The 24,737-nt window shown below is 43.8% G+C and overlaps 1 protein-coding gene and 1 pseudogene across 4 annotated transcripts; both read left to right on the plus strand.

Moving 5' to 3' along the window:
• Positions 1-3,322: 3,322 nt before the first annotated feature.
• On the plus strand, positions 3,323-19,244 carry SCML1 (Scm polycomb group protein like 1). 4 transcript variants are annotated; one of them, XM_066249511.1, is made up of 9 exons: positions 3,323-3,465; positions 4,825-4,866; positions 5,086-5,185; positions 7,647-7,787; positions 10,591-10,659; positions 13,266-13,370; positions 13,751-14,306; positions 16,274-16,425; positions 18,175-19,244. In XM_066249511.1, the coding sequence occupies exons 4-9, from the start codon at positions 7,758-7,760 to the stop codon at positions 18,307-18,309; spliced, it is 1,047 nt and encodes a 348-aa protein (XP_066105608.1). In that variant the 5' UTR covers positions 3,323-3,465; positions 4,825-4,866; positions 5,086-5,185; positions 7,647-7,757; the 3' UTR covers positions 18,310-19,244. The 4 variants fall into 4 exon arrangements, with proteins under 4 accessions (XP_066105608.1, XP_066105610.1, XP_066105613.1 ...); XM_066249512.1 differs by lacking the exon at positions 3,323-3,465 and adding an exon at positions 3,884-3,992; XM_066249513.1 differs by lacking the exon at positions 5,086-5,185 and having other exon boundaries at positions 4,825-4,881; positions 7,661-7,787.
• A 4,277-nt stretch (positions 19,245-23,521) lies between these two features.
• Positions 23,522-24,395, plus strand: LOC136316989 (transcription factor BTF3 homolog 4 pseudogene; annotated as a pseudogene).
• The last annotated feature ends 342 nt before the right edge of the window (positions 24,396-24,737 follow it).

Raw genomic sequence — 24,737 nt, forward strand, 5'->3', positions numbered from 1 at the left:
ATGTCTGAAATATGTCAGAAATATAAGCAGTTATGTGCTTAGACTATGTTTTGAATGGCAGAAGGTAGGAAGTGACAAGAACTAAGGAGGGATATGGCCTTTAAGAGAAGAGACTGCAGTCAGACTGCAGTACTGTGACTCTAGTACATACCAGAGTCACCAAGCAATTGATATGCAGCCCGCGTTAGCTTATGCAGGGCATTTGGGAAAGCAGGTTGTGTGAAAGGGGGTGTGGTTTTGATTTAATTCATGCAAGATGAAGAAGAAAGCCTGGTCTGAGAAGATGCTGTCTTTGAAAAGAAACACTTTCTAAGATGTTACAGATTGAGAATTAGAAAATCTGATTGCTGTTGGGATTTTTGTTTGTTTTTGTGGAAAGAAAAAACAAGTCTGGCTTCTACTATTTGTTTTCACTATCAAATTGTGTTTTTCAATTTCTTGTCATCCTTGTATGTAAATGGGTGCTGGGGGTGGTGGGGTAGAGTAGGGAGAATGTGTGTGTGTGTGTGTGTGTGCGCGCGCGCGCTCACGTGTGTGCATATGCACGCTCTTGTGCTGGGATTGATAAACTACCGGGTAAAGGGTACATATGAACATTTACAAAGTGTTATACTTTTATTAAGAGAAAAAGATTTGGGGTTTTAAAAAATGGACCATTATTTCTCATTGGAACCCATTGGCTAAGAAAACCAGCATGGTTTGACACCACTTGGAACATGAATATCTTTTTCTCATGCTTTGAAAAGTACAGTAGGCAAAATTTAAAAATAAAGGTTTTAGACAAATGTCATAAGAAACAGTCATTTCCAACCACAATAGCAGATCTTTTGTAATTTTCATAAAAGCAGTTCATTTGCAGTATAACTTTTTATAGGGGATTTTTCATTGTAAAGAAAGGTATGTGGGCTTTAAAAGTGATTCTAAATCTTTTATTTTTTATTTTTTACAGAGAGAGAGAGAGAGAGAGAGTCAGAGAGAGGGATAGACAGGGACAGACAAACAGGAACGGAGAGATGAGAAGCATCAATCATTAGTTTTTCGTTGCGTATTGCAACACCTTAATTGTTCATTGATTGCTTTCTCATATGTGCCTTGACCATGGGCCTTCAGCAGACTGAGTAACCCCTTGCTCGAGTCAGCGACCTTGGACTCAAGTTGGTGACCTTTTGCTCAAACCAGATGAGGCCTCACTCAAGCTGGTGACCTCGGGGTCTCTAACCTGGGTCTTCCGCATCCCAGTCCAATGCTCTATCCACTGCACCACTGCCCGGTCAGGCTGATTCTAAATCTTGAATTGGCTTTAATAAATGCCACCTTTTTATTATTGACATTAAGTTAAGTAATGATACCATGCATATTTTAAAATGCATATTGACTTGAATTGTGAGGCAATAAGATACCTTCTGTATGTAATGACCACAGAACTAACCATTATAATATAGTTTTACTTATTTTGTTTACTCTAAAAGTCTATAGCAGAGTTTCTCTATTTTATAGATTAAAAAAAAACAAATAAAGATGGATTTTAATTCACTGTGGAAAAGAGTATTGAGTAACAAACTGAATTTAAAAAGTAAGAAATTTTTTAGTAATCTGGAATAGTCTACATGGTTTTCTGGAATATTCTATATAGTTTTCTGGAATATTCTACACAGTTTTTATTACACAGCATGTAAGACCAAGATTTAGAGGACTGTCTTCAACATCACTGCCATCTTGAAGCAGGGTACACACATTAGGTATTGCAAAAAACATCAAACTTTTCTTCTGTTGTTTGCACTGATGCTAATTTTTTGTTCTTTTGTGTTTATACAACATATCTATGTTGTGTGCGGAAAATTTTTTTCCTTTTGGATTTTTTTAAAAATGTTTTGGCTAAGTAGAGGACGTGGACTAGTTATAGCAAACAAAACACACTGTTTGCTTTTGCCAAAGGTCAGTGAGTGAGTACATTTGGTAGCTGACTTAGATAATGAGATCAGGACAAAGATTCAAGACTATGAGGAATGTTACAGTGTAACTCTTCTGGTACTAGAACCAGTTCATGCCTTCCCAAAAGACAATGATTTATAGACTTGCATCCATTTTGTATTTTTGTACTATTTGTAAATACGAACTTTTTAAATTGGTGCAAAAATGGTTCCTTTTGTAAGATGTTTTCAACGTTTGGATTCAATTCAAGCCTTTGTATGTTTTAGAGCTGTGCAACACTTTAAATCTTGTATTTATTTTTAGTAAAAATGGTGACAGTTTCATTGTGAACCCCTCTCAAAAATGTACTAGAAAAGTTTGATTACCTAGAAAGTGTGTATAGAAACTGCAAATAAATGGGACTGCAATTAACTGGTTTCTCTCTTCATTGTTATATAATTGTATTGTTGGGGTTTCACAGACACAAGCGTTTTTATAGGGAACTGGACATAAAGAGGAACTGCTATGGCAAAAGTATGAGCAAAATAATAATAATAATACTGTCTCTGTAATGGGTTCCAATGCAGCTTTGTATTTGAGAGGAAAAAATCACATTTCCAATGTTGGATATGCTTTCCTGTAGCTCCTCTCTGGGCCAGGAAAAGATTTCTGGCTTTACTTTGAAATATTCAGCTTTGCTTCTGATAAGTACTCGGACTGTGCCTCCTTCCCAAGATGGGCAGCCTACACACACACACACACACACACACACACACACACACACACTATGCCATTAAATAATGTCAGGTACCCTTTATTACATACCAAATTCACGTGCCCGATACTGTTCAATGCGCCTGTGTACTGTAACTCATGTACTCCCAACGTTGTGCACATTTTGCAGATGGGGAAACTAAGGCACAGAGCATTACTTCACTTTCCCAAAGCCATAGAGCCTTGGTGCTGGGGTTTCAATGGTCCAGGGTCGGTGTTTGCACCCAACTGAGATCGCTAAATGACATCGCTAAGAACCCGCCCCTCCCCTTTCAAATTCCAGTACGGAAGAGCCCACCCAGGCCCCATGTGTGCTGCATGTCTGCAGCGCGTCATTAGAGGCAAGGGGAATGACATTAAAAAGAAAGCTTCAAAGAACCAACTAGTGACAGCGGGGAGGCCGAAGTGCCCCATCCCAGAGCCGCCTCCACGAACCCTCCCAGCCGCGGGAAGTGGCGTGGGCTCGCGCCAGCGCTCTTGTGGTATAGCGCGGGGTTCCACACGCACCAGCCTCCTGGCACCGAACCCTGGGAGGTCGGCAGTGCGCTTGCGCAGTGGGAAGGAAAGCCGCTTTCCCGGCTGTGCCCCTAGCAACACCCCGCGGCCCAAGGACTGCGCATGCGCCCTCGGCATCGCTTGGTAACTGGCCGCTTGCGTAGGGGACCTGTGCGTGCGTGGTCCCTGCCGTGCGTGGGGGGCCCGGCCGGCGCGTCACGTGATCCCGCTGGACATCCCGTGACACCTCGAGCGGTCGGGACTGTCGTCGCCATTGCCGCAGAGGTAACCGTCGTCGCCAGCGGTTCCCCGTCCTCCAGAGGCCGGTGTGGCGGGGCTTGTTAGCAGAGGTTTGTCCGGCGGCGTTTTTCCCGCCCGTGGAACTTTCCTGTGGGCTGTGGGCGAGAACCCACTGAGCGCTTCTAACGGCTGCGGGGCGGGGTGGGGGGGCCCGAGGAGAGGGAGAGAAAGCACCGCTTTCCTGGGCGACGCGGTCCCCTTCCCTGTGGGCAGCGCTCCGCAGGGCGGGCCTGACGGGCCGCCCGGACGCCCAGGCGGGGTGTGATTCGAAGTCAGACTCCCGGTGCCGGCCCTGCGGGCCCCACGCATCGGGCGGCGGGCGGGCGGGCGCTGTGAGCCCCGTGCCCCGGGCTCCTGAGCGGCTGCTGCCCGCTCCCCTCCTCCCTGTCCTGGCTCTGAACAGCAGTGACACAACGTTCTATAGAAACACGGGAAATAATTGTGAAAAGGAATTGATAAAATAGCGAATTGTTTCGTTATAACGTCTTCCGAGGTTGAGATGACGATGATGCGTAAGTGGGAAAGAAAAGGACGATGTTGACCCCGTTTGGTTAAGGCCGTCTGTTCTGTGGGGGTCGCTCCCTGTCCTCCCTCCCGGGCTCTCCGGGAATTCCGACTGTTCCGGGTATTAAACTGGCCTCATGTTTCCACGTCGTGACTTCTGCAAGCATTCGCACCATGTTTATACAGCAAGGGCCACGGCGCAGTTCAGGGCGGAGGGACGGCACACAGTTTAGGCAGCGCTGTCCCCCGTCTGGCCGATTTTGAGGTCTCTGAAATACCCCACAGGTGGTGGAAGTGCTGCTTTTGAGACCTCACGGGGGTTTTGGTCTGTCTGTTTATTCAGTGAGGGAGGAAGGCACAGACAGACTCCCGCATGCGCCTGGGATCCGGGATCTGGGATCCCTCCTGCAAGCCAACTGGGGACGCTGCCCATGGGGAGGAGCGGTGGAGGGGGTAGAGGGGAAAAGGAGGTGGGGGGTGTTGCTCTGCTGCTCAGCAACCAAGCTATTTTAGCACCTGAGGCAGAGGCCAGGGAGCCATCCTCAGTGCCCAGGGCCAGCGGGATCCAGGAGCGCCATGGCTGCAGGAGGGAGAGAGAGAGAGAGAAGCGAGAGGGAGGACTGGAGAAGCAGAAGGAAGCTTCTCCTGTGTGCCTTGACCGGGGATCGAACCCAGGACTTCAACATATCAGGCAGAAGCTGTACCACTGAGCCACCGGCCAGGGCCCCATAGGGGTTTTACAAACTGATTGTTCAGTGTACTGATACACAGTTTTGTTTTAAAAAAGTTTTGGAATTGCCTCATTGTAACCTGCCCTGTTTTGCTGTGTATTTCTTGCAGTTGGTTTTTGGGTGAGAGGCGTGTTCATCCTTCACCATTGTGGTAAGTGGAAGGCAAGTGAACACATTTACCTTGGGAGCAGAATTTGCAAGTGACTTTTGGGAAATGTCTAAAAATTGTCTTATAAACACCAGGTGGCTCTTTGTTCTTAAGTTATCAAGAATTTTCTGTCATAAAATGTAAATAGGGTTCATTTTCAGTAAATTCATTTTGCAGGATTTTGAATATACCAAATCATATTAACAAATTTTCAAAATCTAGTCATGGTTGGGCTAAGAAAATGTTGCACGAACTTCATCTTTGGGAAGAAGCGAAAGGGAAATAAAGTTTCTGCTGTACCTGTTAGGGACCAGACATGATGGTGAGTGCATACTCTGTCATGTGGTCTTCACATCCCTGTGAAGTAGATATTTATCTGAACTTGACAGGTTCACAGATTGAGGGACAGAGAGATTAAATCCCTGCCTAAAGTAAAATAGCACAATTTGCAATTTGGTCTTTGATTTCAGAACTTCTTAAAGCCCAGTATTTATACAATGGCTTGGTATTTCAGATTTGTTTACAAGGCATGGTTGTTGTAGCTGCGTGTCAGGTACATAGTGAGTCAGATCTACATGCTGTGACCTTGAGGACATGTAGTGCCTGTGCTCCATGATGAATCGTTCTGTTGGGAGAACATTGTGAAATCCAAATAAGAAAGTAATACTAGCTAACAATGGGTGCCCTTGCTCTGCCAGTCATTGCTCTAAGCACTTTACATATACTAATTTAATCCTTATAACTACATCAAGTTGGTAGTGTTATATCTGACTTATAGATTTTATTTTAAAAAACCACAGAGAAATAAACTAAGTTGTCTGAAATTACACAGCTAGTAAGTGGAGGAGCTTGGACCCAAATCCAGGTGTTCTGACCCCAAGCATAAGGTCTTAAACGTTTCTGAAATTGTCCCTTGTGTAACTAGCCAGTGTGTGAAAGTTACCGTCAAACCATTCAGGTGTGAGTGTTCTGGTTCTCGGGAAAGCAGTGGCACTTCCAGGCAGGGTAACACCGCACCTTTGCTTTGTGAAGAGGAATGAAGTTGGGGAATTGAATAGGGTCTCCCACATGGAGTAATGACAGGCTATCTCGGGACAGAGGATTTGAAAGGCGGGTGAGGTTCAGAATGCAAGATCGGTTGATTTGTGTGAATGGGCCACAGAGGTAGAAATTGAGTTGGTAGACTAAATGCTTGCTGCTTCTGTGTCTAGCTACAGCCACAATTTGCAGCATTATAATTATCCAGTAAGAATTGTCTGAATATAAGTATATAACAGTGGTTGGCAAACTTTGTCTATAAAAGGCCAGATAGCCCAGGCCGGTTGGCTCAGCGGTAGAGCGTCCGCCTAGCGTGCGGAGGACCCGGGTTCGATTCCCGGCCAGGGCACATAGGAGAAGCGCCCATTTGCTTCTCCACCCCTCCACCGCGCCTTCCTCTCTGTCTCTCTCTTCCCCTCCCGCAGCCAAGGCTCCATTGGAGCAAAGATGGCCCGGGCGCTGGGGATGGCTCTGTGGCCTCTGCCCCAGGCGCTAGAGTGGCTCTGGTCACAACATGGCGACACCCAGGAGGGTCGCAACATTGCGACGCCCAGGATGGGCAGAGCATCGCCCCCTGGTGGGCAGAGCGTCGCCCCTGGTGGGCGTGCCGGGTGGATCCCGGTCGGGCGCATGCGGGAGTCTGTCTGACTGTCTCTCCCTGTTTCCAGCTTCAGAAAAATGCAAAAAAAAAAAAAAAAAAAGGCCAGATAGTAGTTTATGCTTAGATTTGGGGGAGAAGTGGTAAGATGTGATCTCTGAGAGTTGTGGAGGCTTCTGAGTATGCTTTATAAGGATCTTAATACAAGTTTGGATTTTATATTGTCACCGTTATAAAGAAATTCTTTGTGATTTGAATAATACAAAATATGTAAGGCACATGGACTCTGGAGCCAGATTACACCACACTTACTAGCAATGAGACTTGGAAAATTAGCTAAACTTTCTTTGCCTCAGATTTCTCTTATGGAAAACAGGAAAAATAATACAGCCTTCCCTGTAGGGTTGTCAGGAATAACATATCTAGTAGGGCTTAGAACATTGCCTGGCAGAATAAGCAGTAAAGTATCTCTTAGGTATTATTATCTGTACCTTGTGGTGTATTCCAGATTTTCTATAGTGAATCCATATTTAATGAAAATTACATATATAAATCTATAAAGCAAAAGTGTTGAAAATATAGTGAGAATATGAAATACTATTAGAGTTGGGAAACTTTGAACTTGCTATTCTCATTCTGGGAGAGTTCAAGTGGAGGAGCATGATTCAAGTACAGCTGATTTTGTAAGAGCAGAACTTGAGAAATGACTTGAACATCCATGAGTAGGGACTGGTTAAACAGATCACGAGTATCTGCATGTTAGGAAACAAAGCAGTAGTTAAAATGACAGTGGTGTATGTAAAAATACTGGTTTTGGAAGCCTTCTTCCACTGTGAATTGATCCCCTGCAGGGGTTCCTGTACAAAGGCAGTGAGGATCCTGTTCTCTCCTTTTCAGCATTTACTACTCTGTAGCCTTTAAATTGTGAAGTGTTCACTTCACTCTTGGGAGTGTGTTTGATCCTGATTTTTATTCTTCTGTGTGTGGAATAGAGCCCTTCAGATTTTAAAGGTTTATTCTAAATCATGAACGGAAAATTTCTAAAATTCACCCTGTACTCCAGTTCAGTTTGAGTTGGCATTGTGAGAACGTGCATCCTCAGTTTATTAATGCAGCTGTTAGAGTAACTTGTATGCGTTCTTTTCAGGCGTAGGTTACCAGTCCTAGGTGACCAGGCACTGTCACAAGTAAGCCCTCCAGTGAGTTTCAAACACTTAGGCCCACCTCAGAGAAGTGGAGTTGCTCCTGTTGCACCAAGATGTCTAGCTGCTCCAGTGAAGACAACGTGGTTGGTATTTCAGATTAAAATAAAAATCTGTTCTTGTCTTTTCTTGAGTCATATTTCTTTTCTAAATTGAATTTCATTTCACAGTGAGATGCAAAGATTGTAAGCCTACAGTTCATGAGTTTGACAGTGATCTCTAAAGCTGTGTGAAAATTCACGTACAGGTTCTTTTGTGACCCTCCTTTTCGGTAAATGCTCAGGACTTGAATTGCTAGGTTACAGGGTTGATGTGATTATAACTTTATGAGAATCTGCCAGTTTTTCAGAGTGGTTGTGGTCTTATATATTCTGTCCCATTCTGTGTTTCTTGACCTCTGAAGTGGCATAAAAACACACATTTTTAAGCTATATGTAATTTGACTTAACAGAAAACACATTACTTACGTGAAGATGTGGATATTCCTGCCACCTAAGTGGTATAGGCGATTTTCTTTAACTTTTTCGGTCTTAATGTTTTTCATCCTTGGAGCTAATGTTAACCACCTACAAAGAGATATTTTTCTAACATAATTATTTGAAAGTACTTGGAAAGGCATAAGGTAGTATAAACAAGGGTAACTTCATATATTTTTATAAATAATCATCAGTAGCAGTTCCATATTATTTTGATATATCTTTTGATACAGACATGCATAGCTTCAAGGTATGTTTATTTTAAAATTTCTCTTATACTTTATAATTTATTCTTAGATAAAGAATTATTAAATAAAATTAATAGTTATTTACTATCTACTTATATGAAACATTTCAAAAACATTTTAAGGTGATTTAGAGATTAATTTATCAAGAAAAAAAATTAAGGGATTGAGAAATACAGGTTGGCAGTTACAAAGTTGTCATGGGAATGCAAAATACAGCCTACAGAATATAGTCAAGAGTATTGTAATTATGTATGCTGCCAGGTGGGTTCTGAAAGTATCAAGGGGTCACTTTGTAAAAGTATATCATTGTCTAACCACTGTGGTGTGCACCTGAAACTAATATCAAACAATATTGAATGTAATCTGGAATTAAAAAATTAAATAAAAAAAAAAGTGCTCCTGGGTGGAAAAAGAAAATAAAAACCTTGGCTAAAAAAAAGAAATTATGTAGTCTGACCAGGGAGTAACACAGTGGGTAGACCTGGGGCCCTGGGAGCCCAGGTTCCAAACCCCGAGGTCTCTGGCTTAAGCGTGGGCTCAATTGGTTTGTCGGCTTGAGCATAAGATCATAGACATGACCCCATGGTCGCTGATTTGAACCCCAAGATCACTGGCTCGAATCCCAAGGTGATTGGCTCAGCTGGAGGCCTGCGGTCAAGGCACAAATGAGAAGCAAGCATTGAACAACTAAAAAACTGCCATAACTGCAAGCTGATACTTTTTATCTCTCTCCCTGCCTGCCTGAGTCTCCTTCAAAAAAATTGTGTAGAAATACCTAGAATTAAAGAAGTTTTGTGATTATTGTTTTGCTAGCAATAATTTACTTATATGCTATTTATTAAAACAAAGCTTTGCTCATCAAGAAAATAGAAGTTTAATAAAAAAAAAAATAGGTTCTTAAGTGTATCATATTTTGTCCACAGAGTGGCACTGTTGGTGATTTAAAAATCAGAAGTCATGTAACGTGGTTCTTTGTGATGAGAAATATTCGCGGTTACAGCAGTTCTGGTGCCAGATTACCAGACTTGTCTTTCTACCCTGAGGCACACTAAAGGTTAAGCTTGATGGAAATGACTTCTTAAGTGTAGTTGGGTTAATGAGAAAACTGTTTTGCAAGTAGGTCTTTTCTTGTAACTATAGTAGTTATCTACAATGGACAAGTCCTTGAATACCACAGATAGGCTTTTGGAGTTTCTTGAAAGTGAAATTGAAGTCCTCAGTTTTTCTTTTGGTTCCATCATTTACATTTCCTTTTCATTTATTAATACATCTTCCTTAGATAAGAACTCATATATATACTTGTGATGATGATATTGGCGTTCTTTATGCATATGAAGCAAACACAGCATTTACCCTTGTAAGTAATGTAAATTGACATTTGCCAAATATAGTAACATTTAACCATTTTAAAGAGAAAGGTTTAAGTTCTTTATATACTGTAGAGTGTCCCTAAAGCATACTCAAGAAAAGATTACTCTTCTTAATCTGATTACCTCCTTTCAGTAAACAGTGAACATTTAACAATTTTACTTCCTCTTTTCCTTATATGGTAGGAAATGGAGAGCAAGACTCATTTTCAGTGCAAAGCTCTTTAACTGTAGATCCTTCTGATACAATAAGTTATTTTCATACTCCTTTTAAGTAGCATTAATTGTGGCTATTATCATATTAATGTAAAAGTTTTTTTTTCTTTTACACAGACAGAGAGAGGGACAGACAGGACAGATAGACAGGAGGGGAGAGTGAAGAGAAGCATCAACTCCTCATTGCGGCACCCCAGCTGCTCACTAATTGTTTTCCCACATGTGCCAACCAGGGGTCTACAGCAGACCGAGTTACCCCTTGCTTAAGTGAGCAAACCTGGGCTCAAGCTGGTGAGCCTTGCTGAAACCAGACGAGCCCACACTCAAGTCGGGGACCTCAGGGTTTCAAACCTGGGTCCTCCGTGTCCCAGTCTGATGCTCCATCCACTGTGCCACCACCTGGTCAGGCATAAAGAGTTTTGTTTTTGTTTTTTCATTTCATCTGTACTTTAGATTAAGACTTCTGAAACTGAAATTTGGTGAAAAAATATTTAAATAAATATAAAGTGTTTTTTATTCTTATGTTCAGTTTGGCTATTACAGAAGTAAACCATTAATACTTAACATTTAAAATCTTAACAGCAAAGTGTTCCTTCTAACACATCGTATGAAGTACGAAAAGCAATTCGGGAGGCTTTGAGACATTGCCAGGTACAAAAGTTCTTGTCTGTCAAATATAGTGTTCTAAAATATTTATATTAAGCTGAAATGCTCTATCATATAAAGTATACAATTAATTGAAATTTTGTTTTAAATTACTTATGATGATCACCTTATTGTGATCATTTTTAAGTTTCTAGTTTAAATATATAGTATCTCCAGATGAAAATTTCAAACTAGTAATATGTAGATTTTACAACTTTTTTAAAGCCCATAACTGATCAGATGTTATGTGTCTTTCATGTAGATCATTCAGTAGCGAGTTAATATTCCCTACAAAATTTTCAAAGGAAATTGGCTGATTTGGGTGAAATTTAGTGTTTGACTAAATGTGTTTTAAGATACCTCAATTGAAACAAGGTGACAGCCCACCAGTGTTTCAAAGAGTATATCTGACATAAGTTTGAGTGGATTTTGTCAAAATAGCATGTTGGTAGAGAGAGATTCATAGAAGTATGTAATTTTCAGGGATTTTGTGAGTTGCACTCCTAGAGGTAAATGAACATTTATAAATGTTTCTTAGCTATCAAGTGCCATGAATAAAATGAGCTGACATACTTTGAAAAGTAAAGACTGCCTATCATTGTTCTTCCTGAGAACAGAACTGGGATGCTGATCAGGTCTCCTGGGGAAGATGCATAGAGGGTGGGTGGGCCACAGGGAGCGGGAGTGGGCTCTGAGGTAGAGCAGGGCTGTGCTGGCCTGTTTTACAGAAGCATCCACGATGAGGACCTCGGTGGACACTGCTCTGCCAGGGCCTCTGAGCAATTGTGCAGGACGTGGTGGGATGTATAGCTTCTAGGCTCAGAAGTGCTCAGGTCCCAAAGTCACAGCCCTGGCATGGGCCATAAGGGACCCCTCTGCTTCTCCCAGTGTGTTAGCTCACTCCTTTCTTCAACTCCTTCCCTTTCTGGTCTAGACCACAAGGCGCAGCACTTCCATCTTTTCTTTCTGACCCTTGCCCAGCATGCTGTTTGGTAAAACCCCAGCCCTGCCCAGACTGGGAAGCCGAGGGGAGGACATCTCTGGGCCTGTCCACTGCCTGGTAATCCTTCAGCAGCTCTCTGGTCAGCTCCCTTTGCCACCCCCCACGTGCTCCAGGCACCCCCATCCTTGCCTCTTGTTTAATGGAATGGGGGATGTGGAGCAGAATCGCCCCAAGTCCTGACTCCTCTCCCCATAGCCAACAGATGTGTCTGGGATCCCTTCCTCTGTGAGGCTGACACCTGCTGGTGACCCTCTTTCCCTGTGCTCGGACACGTCCTGTCATGGGCCATCTCTCCTGTCCCTTCAGCCTCCGTGCTGTCACTCTCAGCATACCGTCCCAGTCTCAGAATACCATTTTTAGCCTCCCATCCCCTTTCGCTGTCATCCCTCCTTCTTCCCTTGATAACCCAGCTCTTGGCTACCAGTTATGCTCACTATCGAAGCATCTAACTTCCTGTTTTCTTTCCAGGTAGTTTAGAATACGCTGTTCTTTCTGCTCTATGCCTTTCCATGCATATTTTCCTAGTGGCCCCTCCTCATGTTTTAATTCTCAACGTAGACATTTGCTTTTCTGAAGAGACCTGCCAGCCTGGATTAGACCTTGTCTTCTGTGCACGCTAGCCTCCTGTTCTTCCCTGTATCATACCAGGCATTGTAGTAATGTTAGTAGGCAGTTTGAGCACTATTGGACCATTGATCGCTTGGTAATGCTATTGGGTTAGTATGAGCATCATGCTGTAGCACCTTGCTTTGCCCTCAAGAGAACTCGGAGATCTTGATACCTACTCTCTCCACAAGGAGATTAAACCGCTGCTCCAGGCTGTTAATGACATTTTCTGTTGAAATCATCTCTCTACTTGTCTGTCTCCAGCTAAAGTGGGAGTTCCTTAGGACAGGAGCTGGTTGGTTGGTTTTTCCTTCAGTCCCTGCTTCCCATTTCTAGCAAAGTAGTTGTGATAGGCGGTAGGCCCTCAGTAAATGTGTATTGGAATGAGATCGTGAGGAAATGGATCTGACTGTGATTTAAGTGTATTTTTTGCCTGACTGAAATTTCTCTGTCTTTCAAGAATCCTCAGGCTCTATCTAGTCACTTCCCTGATTGGCATGAAGGGGATGTATACTGGGTTATTGTTGATTGCATGAATTTAAAATGCTTTGAAGCCAAGAGTCACATCTGACCTAGCTGTCACTGTTCTTTCTGGAGTGGAATGCCTGTTAGTTTATGTCATCATCACATGAAAAGAGGTTCTTTGGCTTTTCAACCGATTTGAACATTTAATTCTTGAAATAGTACCTTCCTTGATTTAAAACGGCCCACGTCACATTTGTAAATGTGATGTGTTAAAGAAATTGTGGTATGTTTATGTTTCAGAATTAATACTTCTTAAAGCTCCTATAGGACATGCAGTAGTGACGTAGGAGTTTGGGGCTTCTTATGCGAGCCCGCTGGGCTCCATGTCGCCAGCAAGGAGGCATCAAGTAGAAAAGGACATTTCTGACAGCTGGAGAACTTTCTTTGTTACTAGCAGTCAAAATTTGGCTTAATGGTATGTTCCTATATGTTACTTTTATTTTGATGTACAACTTGCTAATAGATTGTCTTTTTACAGGTCATCCAGGATACTGTTCAAAACCTGGATAACAAATTTACTGGCTTTAATAGAAAGGTTTCAAAACTTTACCGTTTCCATACTAAATTAATACGGCAAAAGCGCGTAAGTGTCCTAAAAGTTTTCTTACAGTTATAAAACTCTGGCTTCTGAAGAAGCCTGTTTATTAGAAGTGAGCAAGAGCTAATAAGTCTGTGAGATTGCTGGGCTGATCCATACTTGAAGTAGCAACAGGCTAAGAAGAATGCTGAAGTTAGGATTGAGAAACGTATTGACAATGGGCATTTTTATGTTTGTAACCATAACGTATAAAATGCAATTAAAAGGTAGCTTTAAAAGGAATAAAAGTCATATAATCAAATAGAATATTAGTCTTTAATAATAGAAAGCAATGATGCATGGATAATAAGTATTAATGTATTTACTACTTTATTTCCTTTTTTGCTCATTCACAGTTTTATTATGCTGGCTTTGTGTCGTTTCAGAAGCTACTAAGCTATGTATGCAAACATCGTTACCAGCTGTTCAGAAAGACCAAATTGCAGAAAAGGAAGGAGAAGGATCCACCTCTTCCTGCTTCACTCTCTGGCAGTGAAAATTATAGCCCAACTTCACCAGTAAGAAGGCCAACCCCCGACTCCCCGGAAAACACTGTAGGAGCATACTATCAGTCACCGGATTCCCAGCTCTGGGATCATGAGTCATTCGAGGAGCAGGAGACACATCTTAGCCAGAGTCCGACATTTAGTCCAGGCTGCACAGCGCCATATCCTCCATGCCTGCCACGTTACACAGGCAGTGGTCCAGATGCAGATCCAGTGCAGGGCACCTCTTCCGTGCCCTGTTGTGCCAGCCCAGTGGCGCACAGCACCACCAGTGGCTTGTCAGCTGTCCAGGCTTCCACATTAGCCCCTGCAGCCGTGCTCGACCAGGGAATATCCCATCCAGCACACAACCCTGAGGTGTTAGCTTACCTGCCTTTGCTGGAGAGTGAGCGTCTGGACCGTGCTGCCTCAGCTCTCCACAACACAGCTGACTGCGGTGAGTATCAGACAATATGTGTGACAAGTAGTGCTATTTGACTACATGTCTCAGTATCCTCGGTGCAAGCTAGTGGAAGCTGTTTGTTTCCTGCTTTGAGGGCTGTTTTGGGGAGTACTCATACTGAGGACTTACATTCATTAAGTGTGTGTTGTGTGCCAAACATCAGGTGTTTTATTTTATTTATTTATTTACTTATATAGTATTTTTCTGAAGCTGGAAACGGGGAGAGGCAGACAGACTCCCGCATGCGCCCGACCGGATCCGCCCGGCATGCCCACGAGGGGCGACGCTCTGCCGCGACCAGAGCCACTCTAGCGCAGAGGCCAAGGAGCCATCCCCAGCACCCGGGCCATCTTTGCTCCAATGGAGCCCCGGCTGCAGGAGGGGAAGAGAGAGACAGAGAGGAAGGAGGGGGGGTTGGAGAAGCAAATGGGCGCTTCTCCTATGTGCCCTGGCCGGGAATTGAACCCGGGTCCCTCGCACGCCAGGCTGACGCTCTACCGCTGAGCCAACCGGCCAGGGCCTACATTGGGTTTTTTAATCTTTTGTTTTTCCTTACCCTTTTTCTTGGTAAATACTCAAAATGTCTGTGAAATGACCAGAGCCCAGATGATAGGAATGGAAAGGGTCACCTTTGGCTAATTCACACACAAGAATGATCAAAATTGTGTTGATGGTCTTTGGTTAGAGAAACTGATCTTCCTAGGAAATTAAAAAAGCCACTTCTAAGTATTAAAAAGTAAAGAAAAAGAATTTTTAAAATGCTCTAAAGGAGGGGTCCCCAAACTTTTTACACAGGGGGCCAGTTCACTGTTCCTCAGACCATTGGAGGACCGCCACATATAGTGCTCCTCACACTGACCACCAATGAAAGAGGTGCCTCTTCCGGAAGTGCGGCGGGGCCGGATAAATGGCCTCAGGGGGCTGCAGTTTGGGGACGCTTGCTCTAAAGTCTATTAAAAATAAATTATATTTACCTGAAACCTGTGCACTCTTACTGATGAATGTCACCCCATTAAATTTAATATTCTAAATAAAAATTTTAAGGAATATTTTAAAAACCACTTCTGTTACCACACACTATAGAGTTGAATGTTCTGGTGGAGAAATGAATACTTGTCTAGACACAGAAATTTCAGCACTTAGTGAACATCACAGCCAAAACTTGGAGTTATGAGCACTTCAGTTGTTTCCTGTCTCAGTTATTTATTTTTTCAACATTAAACCTTCAGTCAAAATAGCTATTACTATTACTGTGTAACTGAACTCGAAAGAAGTCTTGAATATAAAGTTATAGTTACTTCTGACCTAGTTAAGTAGAACATACTCTTGTTTTTTTCAAAATTCAGATAAGCATTTAAGTCTCGAGAGACAGAAATTTAAAGAGTAAAATGATGCTTAAAATATCCATAGTGAATACATGGGAAAGATTCAGTAAAGAACTACTGTGGTTCTCAAAGATAATGGGTTTTTTGAAATATATTGATTAAAGTGAATAAATTTAAGCAATTATAAAAGTAAGTTTGGGGAATTCCCATTGTATATAGCTAGTAAAATAAACCTCCTCTAGCCCATGTGGAGACAGATTGAGAAAAATTCATTGAACCACTTAGAGTAATAGCTTAGTTTAGATTAAGGTAATTAATCCAGGTAACAGCTCTTTTGCAGTATATACCTGTGGCCAAAGAGACCTCCGTTTGCTCGGTCTGTGTTATGATCTTCGAAGCTTTATGGTAACTTCTGAAGCTGCTTTTGTTGTGTGGGAGAGGTCAGATGGGACACTCATGGGTAGCCATCATCACGTCATCTTTATTGAAGCTGTCACTGGATATTACACTTGGAGTCCTGGGTCCTTGCAGGGGTACTGAGCAGATGGTTCCAGGAATGAGACCATTACTCCCTAACACCTCTTCTTTCGGGATGATGATCAGGTCAAGTTTGATTTGTCTTTTCCCCCATTGAAGGTGGAAATTCAGCAGCTGAAACTGACTCAGATATGCCAGGAAAAGTGCTCCCTGATGATCCTTCAACTTGGTCCGTAGAGGAAGTGATCCTGTTTCTGAAACAAAGAGATCCTCAGACACTCACACCTATCGAGGATGTCTTCAGGGAACGTGTAATGTATCTTTTGACCTGATTTTCCTGTCATGATGTTTTTGACCTCTGTGCAGGCTCTTCAGTTGGATACTGATCATTGTGGATGGTGGGGAGCCCTATGAACTGATTTTTCCCTATGTGGGAAAGGTTACTTTGCTCAAAGTTAGATCCTTAAGTGGTAAAGGCTGGATCTGTGCTTTGTGTGGGTACCCGGGCACCTAAAACACTACAAGTCTTCAGGCTGTCAAGAGCAGATGAGTCGGCATGGTCACTCACTGGCAGGTGTTGTTTCTCCTCTGTAATGACAGCCACGACTCCCCTCAAGGGTGTCATCCTTGTTATGATGCCTGAAGAATCCAGTAACTGATTCCATTTGGCTCAGTTCTGTTAGCCTTATGTGGTTCCTGACAGTTCGGGACGCTGATAGCCTCATGCCATTGATAAAGAAACATCATGGACTAAATTTTATAAGTTCTAATTTCTAATTTTACTTAGTAGTAACAATATAAAAGGTGCTTAAGAAAGGCAGTACTGTATGAGATTTCAGACCTTTTCAGACAGGATAATATGATTCAGTAAAGTTTTCTTTTTAAACTGGATCTCATGAACTAAAATATGCTCCAACAGCATCAGTTAGTTAGTTAATACAGAAAAGAATTTAGGGAGAATGCCCATGTCTATCAAGTTATATTTTAATAGTTTTTTCTAATGGGTAAAATTAGTGGGCATATATCTGATATACCCTTTTAAAGATGGTATGGAAATCAGTAGTTTTAGCATCTTTTTAGCTTCAGATGGCAAACTAGCTTTCAACATAAAGACAATATTGTATAGCACAGGGGTCGGGAACCTATGGCTCGCGAGCCAGATGTGGCTCTTTTGATGGCTGCATCTGGCTCACAGACAAATCTTTAATAAAAAATAACGTTAAAAATATAAAATATTCTCATGTATTACAGTCCATTCATTTCCTACTGTTCATGTTCATGGTTGCGGGTGGCTAGAGCCAATCACAGCTGCCTCTGGGACACCACCAATTTTTTTGGGGGGGGTATTTTTCTGAAGCTGGAAATGGAGAGAGACAGTCAGACAGACTCCTGCATGCGCCCGACCGAGATCCACCCGGCTCGCCCACCAGGGGCGACACTCTGCCCACCAGGGGGCGACACTCTGCCCACCAGGGGGCGATGCTCTTCCCATCCGGGGCGTCGCGACCAGAGCCACTCTAGCGCCTGTGGCAGAGGCCAAGGAGCCATCCCCAGCACCCGGGCCATCTTTGCTCCAGTGGAGCCTCGGCTGTGGGAGGGGAAGAGAGAGACAGATAGGAAGGAGAGGGGGAGGGGTGGAGAAGCAGATGGGCGCTTCTCCTGTGTGCCCTGGCCGGGAATAGAACCCGGGACTTCTACACACCAGGCCGACGCTCTACCACTGAGCCAGCCGGCCAGGGCCAACACCAAATTTTTATTGGATAATGCCTCACGTACATGGGTCGTCGTATGGCTCTCATGGAATTACATTTTAAAATATGTGGCGTTCATGGCTCTCTCAGCCAAAAAGGTTCCTGACCCCTGATATAGAACATTAAAGTTTGCATTGATGCTGACATATTCATGTTCCCAGCCTTTCTGAGAAAGTTAATGACCAGAACATATGTATCTGGAATGACCTGCCTTCTAATTGATGTTACCTGTTGTTATATATAAAGAAATAACCATTCTAACACAATGTGAAAGTGTTATTAATTATTGTCATTTCTTTCTCTCTGTAGGACATTGATGGGAAAGCTATGCTAATGCTCCAGACTGATATTATGTTAAGCCATATGGGGCTCAAGCTGGGAACAGTTGTGAAGTTGCGCCACTACATTGAAAAGCTTAAACAAGAAAAATGCATTGACCTGTGAAGGAAACGTTTGTGTAGAATTAAATTGTACTTAATATGGGGGAGACCAATACCACCTGGTGTAAATCATTTTGCTGCCCTGAGAAATTTTTGTGTTATAAAAATACTTGTTATCTTAAAGCTTTTTAAATATTTTGCCTAAGCTTGAGTATTTGACTAGCCATGTACAGTTCACATCTCTCTGAAAATGCTTATGTCCAAAATTTTTAAAGATGCATGTTCTTATGAATACTGTTTCATATTTACATCTTATTCTATCTCTGAAGTATGCACACAAGTAAACCGTTCAGAATTTAAAACGGCACTTTGCACTTCTTGAGAGAGAAAGATGAAGCTAGATATAGCGAGATGTTTCTATTCCGTACATGTGCACATCATTTCCATCACTGGTACTTCTCAGCTCACTCCTCAGAGTGTCCCTGCAGAGAATTTCTGTCCTGTGCAGTGTTTCTAGCTAATTTGCTTTCTGAGCCATTTAGTCTACCAAGCATGGGAAGGTACATTACTTCAGATTTGTCATTTTAGACTTTAAAAATTAGAGCTTTCAAGCAAAACATGTTCATTGTTATTTTATTATTTATTACATTGTCATATCGTATACGTTTATTGTATATAAGCTATGAGAATCAGTGCTAATTGTATTAGCCATTTGTTGTGAATGCCAAGAAATGTTCACCAGGGGCCAAAATGTATATTCTCTGTTTAGAAAACCAAGTGTCCTTTATATTTATAAGCATGCAACTGTTTACTGGTCATATATGATTTGAGGAGGGGTTTTCATTTCTTTTGTTATAAAACAAGCTTCTCATTTACACTCTCAATCTCAGATTGTTTGAAGTTGCTGTGTCCCGTAGAACAGTCCTCAGGTGTTTAGACAAATACTATGTTTTACAGTTCTCAGACTTTAAAATATAATAAAGTTAAATACAAAAATTAGTGCTAAAGCCTCATATTGATTTCCTCTCGTTACGTTTATGTATGAATTGGTTATACTGAAAAAGAAGCACTTTGGTAAGTTTGTGGTTTTATAGGTCCCAATACTTGCATTTTATCCTTGACCTTATCCTATGGGTGAACCGATTTCTGGGAGGAAAGGGCTGGTCTCGTGTAGGGGCCTAAACAGGAACCCGGGGGACAGTCAGGAGTTCAGTCAGGGAGCTCTATCTGTGCTTGGAACCTCAGTTACTTGAAATGTCACTGATGACGTGAGCGCTCTAGACAATGCTGGTGCCCCCAGAGGCCATCCCACCTGAGTCCGGGCACCTGCTGGCAATTCTGGCTGCTGCTTTACCAGTAGGGCTCGGAAGCCATACCGCCCGTCTGCCTCCAGCTCTCCCAGCCTGCGTGGTGGGAAGGCCTTCGAGGCTCAGGGTCCTGGTTGAATCGCCTTCAGGATCTGACCCCTCGGCCCACCCACCCCAGGCGCTGCTGCTCGGTGCTGCTGCTGTTGGAGTGTCTGAGGATGTGCTTGGTGCCTGGGAACCCTGAAACGTCCTGCTGTTGCTTCTCAGCAGCCTGTCCTGTAGGTGACAGGGCTGTAACAGGTCAGGGGTCATGCTCAGGTGAGTGAAATGGGGTGTCCGTTTGCCGTCTGAGATGGGTGATTCAGAACCACTTGCTCTTCACTGTCTGGTTTGAGAATTATTAGTGCAGAGAATATGTTATTTTATCCTGTGAACTTGCCAGACTCTAATAATCATCTTTCCCCTAGTTCTGCCTCAGTCCAACCTCCATCCCTGTCGCCAGCAGATCTGCAACTGGAGCGCTGAAGCCCTGTGTGCACAGCAAGCTTTTGCTTTTGGCGGTGTGATTTCTGATGGATGGTGTGTCTTAGAGCAGTGGTCCCCAACCCCTGGGCTGCGGACAGGTACCTGTCCATGGGCCATTTGGTACCAGTCCGCAGAGAGAGAATAAGTAACTTACATTATTTCCATTATATTTAAGTCTGAATGATGTTTTATTTTTTAAAAATGACCAGATTCCGGCCCTGGCCGGTTGGCTCAGCGGTAGAGTGTCGGCCTGGCGTGTAGGAGTCCCGAGTTCGATTCCCAGCCAGGGTACACAGGAGAAGTGCCTGTCTGCTTCTCCACCCCTCCCCCTCTCCTTCCTCTCTGTCTCTCTCTTCCCCTCCCGAGGCTCCATTGGAGCAAAGATGGCCCGGGCGCTGAGGATGGCTCTGTGGCCTCTGCCTCAGGCGCTAGAGTGGCTCTGGATGCAACAGAGAGACGCCCCGGATGGGCAGAGCATCGCCCCCTGGTGGGCATGCCAGGTGGATCCCAGTTGGGTGCATGCGGGAGTCTGTCTGACTGTCTCTCCCCGTTTCCAGCTTCGGAAAAATGAAAAAAAAAAAAGACCAGATTCCCTCTGTTACATCCGTCTAAGACTCACTCTTGATGCTTGTCTCGGTCACATGATACATTTATCCGTCCCACCCTAAATTCTGGTCCATGAAAATATTTTCTGACATTAAACCCATCCATGGCCCAAAAAAGGTTGGAGACCACTGTCTTAGAGGACGTGTTTCAGAGAAGGATTTCCCAAACGTTTAAAGCCAGCGCCCTCTGTGAGCATGAAAGAACCGTGCCCTTCTGTAGCGTTATTAGAAATTAAACTAATTTAACTGATTGTGCAGCATCACAACTGGGAACAGTGGAAAGAGGGGAAAGGTCCTGCTTTCTCAAGCTGCAGACGGGACTGCACTCCCAGCGGCCGAGGAAATGTGCATTTCAGTGACATTTCAGAGGCGGTTTCTACAGTGTGAGGCTGGGACTTGCTTGTGTCTGTAAGTCCTCTGGGGCTGACCAGGGAACGAGGGGGCTCTAGGGGTGGGAAGCCGGCCGACCAGGGCCCTCCGTCGGGACGCATGGCGGACAGTGCTCCCTCCACTCCCTCCCGACGTGCCCTCTGGTCCAGCCGCTTGATGGAGTTGAGCCTTGAAGGCTCCTCTCCCCGGTGCTGCGCGCTGACTCACTGGAGCTTGCCCACCCGCTACGGAAGGGCCCTGCTCCTCCCCTCAAGCTGCGAACATCAGGATGGGACTCAACAGCACTCCCGGGAAGGAGAGCCCGTGGGGCTTGTGATGAGGCATGTGCGTCAGCGTTCTGTGCCTTGTCTTCAGCTGGAGAACGAGAGCACTTAGTTAAGCTCATTCGTTTGGGGCAGTAACCGGTCAGAGGCAAGGAGGTGGCCAGGGCAGGCTTATGGCCTCGGCAAACCCCGCCCCACCGTTGGCCTCCCCACTCCGCCTGCCTGGGCTGCTCAAGTCCCCTGATGTCCGGGAGGGGCTTCCTAGTCCACGAGGCACAGCAGTCAATCCAATGGGAGCAGGCTGCACATGCCGCACGTTAGAGTTTTGTAAGATGAGAGAAGTTAGCTCTGACACTTAGTGTATGGACTGACTAAAGTGTTCTGAAGTGCTGGGTGGTGGTGACAGTTGTGACCATCCCAGCCCTTCTAAGTTGTCCCTTGTGCTTAAAGGCACAAAGCCTGGAAGCAACATTCCCCACACTCCCTTCCCAGTGGGTGGGTTCGATTCTACCCCCAGTGGGAAGGAAGAAGGGAAGGAGCAGCAATTTTTCACCTCTGGCTTCTCAGGACAGGCCTCTGGGCATCGGCAGAAGGCAGATGTGGGTTTGCTGGGCTGGATGTCATCTTGAGATCCGCCCACTTGAGTCATGCAGGAAGCTAAATCCAGGGAAGGGGATGTCCTGTGACCCTTGTCCTCCTGGATCTCTGGAAACTTCTTCCCTTGCCTTGGCCCCAGCCTTCCAGCAGCTGGGTAAGCTCCTGGTTCTGTATTAAACCACATCTGTTCTGAAGACTAGAATGACCATGTGTCCCTCCTCAAACCCTGACTGGAGCCCTCCCTCAGAATGTTGTCCTGCCCCCTTTTCTCAGAGAAGAGTGGAAGTTCCGCAGGGAGGGGCCTTCACTTTCCCTCGTTTCAACAAACTAGTACATTGAACCAAATGCAAAACTTTGTGCAATGTGCCATTGCTGTATGAACCAAAGGGAAAGAAGAATGCCTCCCATTAAACCAATTTCACAGATGGTACGACGTGAAAAACTGGGTGGATTAAGATGCATAAAAGGTTAACTCTGAAAAGCTGAACTCGGGTCATTTATAAAGGTGAACACAATGGAACTGAGAACTAAAGGCTAACAAGGTAAGCTCAAGTGAACAGCAAGAGAGAGGCTAAGCTGGTCTGAGCTTTTTAAGGACCAACGTAAAATGAAAACAAAAGCTATCTAATCGGTCTGCCCCCAAAGTCAAAATTAGCAAGACTTTGAAATGGGAGTCTATGTCCTACCATAAACTAACGGCCTTGCCACAAATGTACATTTTACCTTCTGGTATTAGCTAATGCTAGCTAGGATGAAGGCATCACAATTAGCAAGACATGAACAATTCCCTGCGTGCAGCAAGGGAAAAGAGAGCAAGCTGGAGTGATTATATTGATAGATGAACAGTCTCAAAGACATGTCTTCCAAGTGCCATGGTGGACCTTGTTTAGATCCTGACTAATAGAAGCCAACAGTAAGAATGCATGATGCATGTGTGAGAAATCCAGGAAAGATCATTTACCCAGCGGATATTAGGAAATATTAGAGAGTCACTCCTTTATGACAGTGATGCTCATGGTATTATAATGGTTTTGAAAGGGGGGGGTCCCTTTATATCTTAGAAATGCATTCTGAAGTTTTACAGATGAGATGATACCTGGGACTGTTTAGAGAGAACCCAGCAGGGAACAGGGTGTAGACGGAGTGGGATGAGCTCTGTGTTGTTATTTGTATAGACCAGATGGTGAATACGTCAGAGGTTTTATACAGATCTCTGCATTCTTACATACGTTTGAAAATTCCCATAATAAAATGTTTAAGAAAAGTAGCATCGAGAATTTGAAGACAAAGCTTCCTATTTTGTTTCTTTTAGAGATGTCTTAATTCAAGCAAATTCTGTCTATACAGAGTTTAAGTTAATGATAAATATTTGGCCACCTTCCTCGAGATTTCTCAATATTAGCTGAAAACGGTTAAGCTGCTTATCCCTGAGAAACACCTGTTCTACCTGATGTAGTTAAAAAAAGAAAAGGTTGAAGTAATATATATATATATATATATATATATATATATATATATATATATATATATATATAAATTAAGATGGTTTCAAGATAAAATGCATTGCTTGGTTAGCACATGCTATTGGAAGGCCCGTAGAAAACAGTATGATGAACTGAAGAAACAGGAGGCAGCCATCTTGCTCTTGCTGTGTGCTGCAGTTGGCGGACTCTCCCGGCTTCAGGTTCACCTGCAGCATGAATCAAGGGAACTTAGACAGACTTCAGACTCAGGTCCGGACACAGGGTAAGGGCACAGCCTGCAGAAAGAAGAAGGTGGCCCACAGAACAGTTACAGATGACGACAAAATACCGCACAGTTCTCTATAAACAACAACAACGACAAACTGGCTGTGAATAATATAGCTGGGTTTGAAGAGGTAAACATGATTAAAGATGATGGGACAGTCATTCATTTCAACAATCCCATGGTCCAAGCTTCCATTTCTGCGAACAGCTTTGCAGTGACCAGGCCTGCAGAAGCCAAATCAATCTCAGAAATGCCTCCTGGGATATTTTCAGCTTGGTGCTGACAGCGAATGAGTCTTAGGAAGTTAGCTGAACAGCTCCCTCAGCAAGTGTGGGATAGCGAAGCACCAAAACCAGATGGCATGGATGAGGAGGTGATCATGTTCCAGCTTTTGTAGAAAATTTTGATGAAACATCAAAGAATGAAGCTAACAAAATATTTTCTGGTTTTGGAAGTTGGCATGGACTCGATTGAACAAGTCCACTATGTGGTTACACAGTGTTATAGACACGGAGAACATCAAATGTTACTAGTCCAATAATAGAAATATGTTGTATCTTTAAAAATAACTGAATAAACAGATACTAGAAAAAGCTGCACAGTATGGATGGACTGCCATTCTGTTGAATAAAATACCGATGTTTCTAAACCTCCTTAGTCTGTGGCATAATCTCAGGGTGCTTTTCTGGAAGAATCAATCGCCAGAAAGGGAAGAGTCTGGCTCCATCATTGCAGGCCTGCTTCCAAGCTGCCCCTTTTCCTCTTGAGCCTTCTGGTGAATTCCTCCAGGGCCAGGCCTGGCTGTTTCAAAGTTCTTAGCACTCTCCCTTGATTTTGTTATTCCAGTTATTATTTCTGATTTGGTTTGCTTTTCAGACAACGGGATTCCTTCTCCCTTCTTCCCCCATGTCTTAAGGATCTCCCCTGGGGATGGTAGTGCCCCTAGATCCAGGGAAAGTGGTCCCATAACCGCAGAGTTGCCTCTAGTGCAGCGGGGTGGGCAATCTCGAGCGAGTCAGTGCGAACTGGCAAGAGGACCCTTCAAGGCTCAACTCC

This window comes from Saccopteryx bilineata, chromosome X (genome assembly GCF_036850765.1).
Source record: "Saccopteryx bilineata isolate mSacBil1 chromosome X, mSacBil1_pri_phased_curated, whole genome shotgun sequence".
Lineage (NCBI taxonomy): Eukaryota > Metazoa > Chordata > Mammalia > Chiroptera > Emballonuridae > Saccopteryx > Saccopteryx bilineata.

Bases quoted from the DNA above. Each gene is read 5' to 3' on its own strand.
- SCML1 (XM_066249513.1), top strand. From the start codon at position 7,758: ATGTCTAGCTGCTCCAGTGAAGACAACGTG. The intron at 14,307-16,273 runs GTGAGTATCAGA...CCCCCATTGAAG, and splicing joins CCACAACACAGCTGACTGCG to GTGGAAATTCAGCAGCTGAA. The intron at 16,426-18,174 runs GTAATGTATCTT...TTCTCTCTGTAG, and splicing joins AGGATGTCTTCAGGGAACGT to GACATTGATGGGAAAGCTAT.